General features: G+C 32.0%; 1 protein-coding gene across 1 annotated transcript; it reads left to right on the plus strand.

The window, feature by feature from the left end:
* Positions 1–765: 765 nt before the first annotated feature.
* Positions 766–7527, plus strand: DMRTA1 (DMRT like family A1). Its single transcript, XM_073652265.1, has 2 exons — positions 766–1447; positions 6634–7527. Exons 1-2 carry the CDS (start codon positions 925–927, stop codon positions 7455–7457), a joined length of 1347 nt encoding a protein of 448 aa, XP_073508366.1. The 5' UTR covers positions 766–924; the 3' UTR covers positions 7458–7527.
* Positions 7528–9297: the final 1770 nt, after the last annotated feature.

Genomic DNA, 9297 nt, shown 5'->3' on the forward strand with positions numbered 1-9297 from the left:
ATACTTTCTGTACCCACTGTAATTAATGGTCATCTCTATGCCCCCGTCTTTATCTTCTGAAGCATCACTATTTTAAAAAAATCTGCATTTTATTAATTCTTTGATTTATTTTGACCTTCAGAATAAAGTGCCCATGCCTGCTCAAAATATTATATCCTAAAAAGTTTTATAAATGTATTTGTAAGGGCAGAAAAACTTCTGAAAGACAGATCAAAATAGATTACAAGTGTAAAATCTGCTACTGTTTTATCACATTTTTAAGAAACTTGCTATTCATTTCTGTTAGTCTTTTGCTTTTGGTAGTTTGTTATTGGAAATATGTGTAGATAAAGGATAATTTTAGAATACTGAATTCCTTATTAAAGGAATTTAATTGTATATAATTAAATATATGCATAATTTATATGGTATATTTTGTTTTCACTAGTTAGTTCCATTAAAATGAGCAGTTTTTCTCCAGGTCATACTTCAAAAGATTCAAGTGCAGACATGCCCTTAATAAAAACTTATGTAAACTTGCTAAATATATAGAAATGATTTATTTACAGCCGTTGATAGCTTGTAGTGAAACTTGGTCTTCTTTCATTTGACCATGTCTAAAACCCTTGTTCTTTAGTTTTGAAGAATATTTCAGTTCTTGTTACTATTTGTATGCTATTAATAGTGCAACACCTCCAAGAATGGTCAGTGCCTGTGAAATCCCTATACAATTTTAGCTACGCCTCTATTCAAAGCATCTTATTGCCTGACCCTCCTGCCAAACCTGAAATCACACAGAACATCTGGCTTGCTAAGGAGGAGACTGTGGGAAGGATCCACACTAAAGAGATTTGTTTACCAGTGTTTGACACATTGAAGAACTCAGTCTATTACAGGGAGGCAGTCAGGGCTGAGCTGAAACTTTGCTCCAGTTGCCAATCAGCAATGGACTGTATCAACTCCAGTTCAAACATTACTCCTAGACCACTGCTACCTCCTGGCTTGCTTGCGCCATCTCATTCATCTTCATCAACTATGTCAGTGCCACCCTCAGTGCCCATGCCTGCTTCATTTTTAAGGCCTCCAACTCTCCTCTTAAGAGCAGCAGCAGCTGCGGCAGCAGCTTGTACACCAAGGATGGCTTTGGAAAGAGGAGCAGGAGGAAATTCTCTATATCCTAGAACACCCAAATGTGCAAGATGCCGAAACCATGGGGTGGTATCAGCTCTTAAAGGGCACAAGCGTTTTTGCCGCTGGAGGGACTGTGCCTGCGCCAAATGTACCCTTATTGCAGAGCGTCAAAGAGTTATGGCTGCACAAGTTGCCCTCAGAAGACAGCAAGCTCAGGAAGAATGTGACGTTCGGGGTGTGCAGCATTTCGTGTATAGTGGAGCAAGGAATGATGAGGGGGAGACCAGTAGACATAAAAGAGATACACTACCAGTCTTCACCCAGCAAGAGACTAAAGGTGAGTAAAAGTGACAAAAGTAATAGTGGTTATAAATATAACTATTTAATTGATCTATGTATTTATCATATATCTAGCTAAACATGTAAATTACGTTAGTGACATTATAGAAAAGTATAGGATGTTATAAAGAATTTTTTTTTCCCATTTACTGTAGCTATATTGGTAACAATTTGTGCACCTATCTGTCTCTGTAATATGCTTTAGCTTACTGAATCAAGATAATATATTTTATGTATAAAGTATATTAGTTTTATTTGTAAAAAAGCTATATCTAGAATATCCTATCTATCTATAACATTCTATCTATCTATCTATCTATCTATCCATCTATCTATCTATCTATAACATTCTATCTATCTATCTATCTATCTATCTATCCATCTATCTGCCTATCTATCTATCTATCTATCTATCTATCTATCTATCTATCTATATCTCATATATATCTATCTTCTATCTATCTATCTATATCTCATATCTATCTGTCTTATATCTATCTGTCTATATCTCATATCTATCTATCTCATATCTATCTATCTATATCTCATATCTATCTGTCTAATATCTATCTCATATCTCTCTATCTATTTATCTATCTCATATCTATCTATCTATCCATATATCTATATATTATTTATCTATCTATATCTCATATCTATCTATTTATCCATCTCATATCTATCTATATCTATCTGTCTAATATCGATCTCATATCTATCTATCTATCTATCTTATATCTCATATCTATCTATTTATCTATCTCATATCTCTCTATCTAATATCTATATCATATCTATCTATGTATCTATGTCTTATCTCTCTACCTATCCATATATCTATATATTATTTATCTATATCTCATATCTATCTATTTATCTATCTATCTATCTCATATCTATCTATCTATCTAATATCTATATATCTATCTATCTCTTATCACTTTAGCTATATATTATTTATCTATCCATATATATATCTCTTATCTATCCATATATCTATATATTATCTATCTATCTATCTATCTATCTATCTATCTATCTATCTATCTATCCATTTCATTAACTAATTCATATCTTTTCATCTCATATCTATCTATTCATATGTCTATACAGCTATCTATCTAGTTCATTTTTTAACTATTCATCTAGCTGTCCATCTTCTATCTATCTATCCATCTATTTGTGCATCTGGTATCTATCTTTACATCTGACTGGTTTATATCTGTATATCAATCTAGTTATATGTATGTATGTATGTATCTATCCATTTATCTATCTAATGCGCTAGCAATTTATTATCTATCTTATTTCTATAATATATTAATCTATTGCTCCAATTTCGTTTGTGCATGCACATAAATATACATTTACTTGTTTTAGTCAAATCAAAGAAGTCTTAAAGGATTTTCTGTGAAAAGCCCACATACAATGTAACTGAACTTAGCATAGGATATGCTTGAGTGTGTAACATGTTCTGATGCAATGCGATCCCTGACTACAGAGCTAAGTGGCTACGGCTAAAGCTGCTGTGTGTGCATGAGTTTCTATAGACATGTGCTGATATATCAATTGTATGAAGGCACAAAAAGAGTAGTAATAGGATCACAATTTTTCACATATGCTATCTCAAATGCCTGCTAACAGACTCAATATTTTTAGAACAGAGAGCATGATTAATCAGTCCCAAGATTTAGTTGCATGGGGACGCTTTCTTGTGCAGAAAGAAATCAAAACATATAACAGAGTAAAGCTTTACTGAAGATTTCATCTAGTTCACATTACAACAAATGTATGAAGTGTGCTATGCCATGCTCATAAATATGAGTGATGATTTGGGGGATCAGTATCAAAACTATTAAAACAAGTTAATTTATCAAACAAACAACACATTGGATTTAGGAGCCATATCACACCTTACCTATCTCTTCTGTGAAGTTGCTGCTTTGCTGCAGCTGTAGTTCAAGAATTCCTTTGGTACGCCAAAAATATTCATATATCACATGCTCATGCATCCACCGCAATATATATATATAGTAAATAGGGCTATGAAGTTTATCAGTATATTGTATATGTATAGCATATATATATTTAAAAATACATATATACATATACACACATATATACATATACACACATATACATATATGTATATATATATATATATATATATATACTTATTTTATTTCAATATTCAAATTAAAGAAAAGTTTTTTAAATTGCTCTAAACTTTAAGCAATTTTAGAGAAATAGTACACCACAAATTCAAGCTCAGAAATTACAGCAAAAAACTTTTTTTTACATATAATTTTTATTTAATTGTTTCTAATTGATATTTCCCCTCTTTAGATCTATTTATTTTTATGGATATGTGATAGCAATGCAGTTAGTCCTACTAATTAGCGATTTGTTTTGCATGCATCTTTGGTTTTTGTTTTTCTTCACTTTACTGTTTATGCATACAGCATGAAAGAAATTATATTTTCAAACCATTAAAGGAAAAGCTTTTAGTGAAATCTATTGCTACCCAACAATACTATTTTTAAGCAATAGTTTCTGACCCTGATTCATTATTGCATTTGTGACTGCTTTTTGGCAAGTTTTTAGTGTTTTGAGCCTTTTTTTTTGTTTGCACAAAATTCATCTTTCCATTTACGCCTTATTTGAAGTCTATTTATATGTGTTCGCTTGCTTCATTTATTTATTTTAATTCACCACTATGGATGGGGTTTAAGAATTTCCAGATGTTTTTGCTTAATCAATTGCGACTTTTAAAAAAGTCACAAAATTTGTTGCAAATGCACCCCATGTATGCCAGAATTTTGCAAGTAATTTTTGCAACTTTTTATGAAATGGTCAAAAAAAATGGTTAAAGATAGAAAAAAAAGACCATCAGGGTATAAGACAAGACAAAAAAGGAGTGACTTAAAAAAAATCCTCAAATGGTGAATTGGACTCTTTGAGCCTTATAGATTAATAATTAATAATATCTTCCATATTTCTAGTTTTCCTTTCTTTTTTCCAAATTTAAAAATAATAATTTTAAAAATAATAAAACTCCAAACTTAAATTGTCACAGTTTTGCAGTGAAAAGTTTTAAGTGAAATCTGGCTGCTATTGCAACAAAAAAACTGGTTTAGCTTAAGAAAACAGCAAATAAATGTTAAGTGTATTTAAATAAACTCTAGATGATAAAAGTATGAATGATATAAGAAGGCAAATTAAATCTAATTTAATTTTGATTTTTAGTGCACAGTCTAACACTATATAAAACAAGCAGCTTTCTTCAGTTTATATTGACAGTCATACATTTTTTTATAATACATACATTGGAAACGTATATACCTACTTTTCTTTTTACAATTTGTTTCCTTTTTCATAGGAATACTTTTAAACTAGCAAAATAAGTCCACATGAGCTATTGAAATAATTTGCAGCAACCAATGGAATACTCGGGCTTTTATTCATCTTAATTAACTTGCCAGATAATGGATATTAAAATATGATATATGAATTAATGCATAGAATTAGAAAATCACTGAGTTCCTGAAATTTACATCTAATTGGGGCTATGAAAAAGTTTCTAGAATCCAATCTCTAGTCTATATATCTCTCTATTCATGTGAATATTTAACGTTCTTGCTGAGATTGAAAAAGATGTTCACATCTGTATAGTTATGTATTATATTATATCTGCAATAACCTATATTAGACAAGACACGTTTAAATCAACAGTATATAATTTCTTGTATTGATCAATAATTATGTCACATATTTCCTAATAACAAATGAGTATGATAATATGGCAAATAAGTAAATATGGCAGAGATTACGGTATTTATTCCTTGTGTGGCCATTTCTGTGCTTTCACTATAACCATAATTTGCCAATAGTAAAAAATAAAAATATAAATGTATTGCCATGCTATGCAAATATGCACATTTCTCGATAACCCCCCTTTTTTAACTAAAAGATCAAGCCAGAGCTGCATTTAACAAATTCAATGTCTCATCTCTTTTGCACATTTTAGCTCAGACATCTATAAAAAAAAAATGCTGTTACAAATGTATTCTTGCCACTTGTGCTATTTTTTTTAGCAGAGTTTTTAAGTGAATTATTATTATTATTATTATCTAAGAAGATAATATTACATATTTCCCTATTTCCACTAAAAATATGGATTCATATGTAATTATTCACAAATAATAACACATATACGATCTAAATATTTAAAAAAATATTTAGTATATTCATTCCTGAAAATGCAAATATTTGCTTTGAGTTGAATTGTAATTCTTAGTATTCTCTAACACATGAAGTGTTTTTTACTACACAAATCCATATTTTATTAAAATTTATATCTCTCATCACTTTTACTTTCCGCAAAATGTATGAAATGGAATATAAGAGGTGAATAATACAAGATTGGCTCTAATTACAGTATCTTTGCCATTTCTGCTTCCTGTACATATTGGGGATAAAATTATATACAGGAACCATATGAAACATTATTACACAGCTATGCATTTGCATATACTTACCATTAGCACCTATTATAACAGTTGTATAATGGTCAATATATATTTTCTGCATTAGGCTGTAGAAAAGAAAATTGGGATTTCAGCACACAAAAAGGAGTAGCCAAATGACTACCATAAGAACATTTGTGGCATGCGTCTGGCTCAGAGAAATCTATAGGAATTTACAGTGTATGCACTGAATAAAACTGAGTCTAATACCTCAGCAGAATACATCATTCAGGACAGGCAAAATAAATGTAATGTACTGTACTTTCTTTTATCTACTGTTCAATAATTTTCACTGCCAAAAATTAGACAGCTACAGGTTATAATTCCTTGAAATCCCCCCTTTCACAAAATTCAAATAATATAGTGAAATACATTGTTAATTGCACTTTCACAAAACTTTTCGATTATTACAAAAGACAAAAATCTCAAACGCCCAACGGGAAGACAGGACTTAATGGCACATACACTCATATTGCACATGACTTGACGATCTTTAATTGTTGCTTGTCAAGAAATCCTGCTTGTGCACACATGGGTACTAATAAACTTGAACATATCCTTATATAATTAAATCCATAATGCAATAATAATATACAGTGAGTTTTAAACTATATGTTAGCTAAATTATGTATTGTTTTTGTATTTTTCTTTCCTATAGATTCAGATGAATCAAAAGGAAAATATGATACATTTTATGAGAGATTATCAAGTTCCAACAGCATTGCCACCATTCCTCAAACATCTCCAAATGAGCAGGTCAGTGCAGATCACATACTGAAGTCCTCTGGTTTAAAAACTGCAAGCAAAGAAGATTCTCTTCAATCTCCTGGGTCTGAAGGAAGATCTGAAGGTGCTGATAGTCCAACATCTTTGTCATCTTCTGATCTGGAATCAGGAAATGAAAGTGAGTGGCCAAAAGTTAAAGTTCCTATTGTGTCTACAAAACCAAGAAATCCATTAGATATTCTTAGCAAAGTTTTTCCTAACCATCAATCAACCAATTTAGAAAGCATCTTGCACCACTGCAAAGGAGATGTTGTCCAAGCTATAGAGCTTGTTTTAAATGGAAAAGAATACACACAAGACACCAAAAACATTGATGGTCCATCTGGATCAGACCTCAGTAAGTTGTCAAGAGATTCAGCATTAAACTTTACTGGATTAGGCTTTGGTGGTTTAGGTAATAAATCTGCCTTTTCTCCTCTACATACAAGTCCATCATCGGTTGGTGCTGATACAACAAGCATATTTCATCCAAGACTTGGGCTGAGTCCATTACGCTTTGCTTATTCCACATCTAGCAGAGGACTTCCTGGATTTATTTCCCCTTACTTTACATCAGGATTTGTTCCATCTCTTCCTTTTCATCCTGGAATGGATTATGCTTTTCCTGGAATTCTAAGAGATGCTTCTTACTGGCAACGTAAGGACACCATGAACGTTAATGGACTTTACCCCAGAATAAATCAAGACAATCACTAGTACCAACAACAAAAAATACACACCCATGCCTTATTTTTAGTTTAAAAAAAGAACATTTTGTAGATTATATGTGCATTAATATTACTTTTATACACTTAAATTTTTTTGTAGAAGAATGTAATATTTGCTAATATTTACACAATGTTAATGATGAATTATTGTAATAAACAGCTATTAATAGTACTTTTGTTTTGTTTATTTTAATCAATTTAATATCATAGCATAATATACTAATATAAAGATACTTAACCTTTCAATGTTATTGTTTTTTTGTAGGCAATATAATGCAAGTTAAAATGAACATAACATGTTGTACCTGTATAAGCAGTAAGCAGTCACACTTAAACTTCTGAATAGCAGGGCAAACTATTGTTAGTTTACAATCTACTGCAAGGATATTTAATTAGAATATTAGGTGGAGTCTTGGAAAAACAGCCTTATTGCTCTGTTATTGTTTTATAGGTCTAGTAGGTCTAGGTTAAAGTGGCCTGGAGATATTGAGGCAAAAAGTATAGAATGTACTGCTGGGTATACTTTTTACTTTACATGTTTGTATATAATAGTGTAGTATTCTGTACTACTCCATGCCACATACAAAAGGTTTAACAACATTTACAGGCCACCCGAGGACAAAAGAACATTAAGTAAATAGTGCACTATGTATACATATGGTATACATGGAGAGAACTTTTCTATGTATAGAATATTGGCTTCAAACTTGATGTGATCAAAGCCTAGCAATGACCCCACATGCATTTCCAAATTCCCTACATGTAGATGACCGCTCTAGCATTCATGTTATCTACTTGGAGAAAATAAAATATAGTATCATACTACAGAGACACATGGTGAGCCGTATCTCAGAGCCTTGTATCTTCTGGAGTTAATCAGAGACATTAAAGAAGACAATTTAAGACTTAGATATTTTTAAACGGGTTTTCCCACGAACAAAAGTTTGATTTTAATCAATGGTTATTTCTGACCGTGTACGGAATATGGTCTGATCATACCACATCTCCTTGGCAGGGGAGGAAGCAAAAGAATATAAAGACATTACAGCACAGGAACACATTTTGTCCGGGCCATTTCTGGAAAAAACATGTGTATAACAAAACGTGTAATTGCAATAATTTTCTGGGATAAATATTTCATTTTCTGGAACAATTTCAAGGGTGCCAACTAGTGAAGAGCGAGCACTAAAATGCTCGGTTACTCGTTGCTCGGGTTGAGCAAATTGGAATGCTCGAGTGCTCGAACCGAGCCCAATGAAAATCTATGGGAAACGCAAGCATTTTTCTGGCGGACCCCTACCACAGCGGTTTGCAGAGGGCCTAAAAATTGCCCAAATTGATGGGAACAGTGTTCAAATAACATGGGAACATCATGTAGAAGATCCCTGGAAGCATCTCTGACTCCCAGGTCACTGCTGTCAACAATGTTGTCAGAGTATTACACCACTTTTACGGACTCACAATAAAGCATACAAAAACTAAACCAAAATGGATTTTCCTGGGAAAAATGTTAAGGAACATCCTTTCCAGGGTAATGACTTGTATATAAGGCAAAACAAATAACCAAAAACAAAAATGCTCCTCTACATCTTGGGCTATGTTCACATGTAGCGTTTTTGATGCATTATTACACTTTTGCATTGCTTTATACGGTGAAAAATACATTCACCGGTAAATGTCATTTTAACATTTTACTATCTTATCTGGCCATGTGGTGTGCGAGACATGATCAGACACATCATTTTTCATTTATGAAGGAGGGACTCTTAAAGTCACAAAGCCTATTTTTATAGGGCCATAAGGCATCCCTTACTATTCTTAAAGGGCCA

This window comes from Phyllobates terribilis, unplaced genomic scaffold, assembly GCF_046119375.1.
Source record: "Phyllobates terribilis strain yellow unplaced genomic scaffold, ASM4611937v1 Scaffold_1__5_contigs__length_1240528914, whole genome shotgun sequence".
In the NCBI taxonomy this organism is placed as follows: domain Eukaryota; kingdom Metazoa; phylum Chordata; class Amphibia; order Anura; family Dendrobatidae; genus Phyllobates; species Phyllobates terribilis.

What these genes read in the sequence shown, in the direction of transcription:
- DMRTA1 (XM_073652265.1), top strand. Translation starts at nt 925, where the DNA reads ATGGACTGTATCAACTCCAGTTCAAACATTACTCCTAGACCACTGCTA. An exon ending in CACCCAGCAAGAGACTAAAG is followed by an intron (nt 1,448 to 6,633) that starts GTGAGTAAAAGT and finishes TCTTTCCTATAG; the next exon opens with ATTCAGATGAATCAAAAGGA.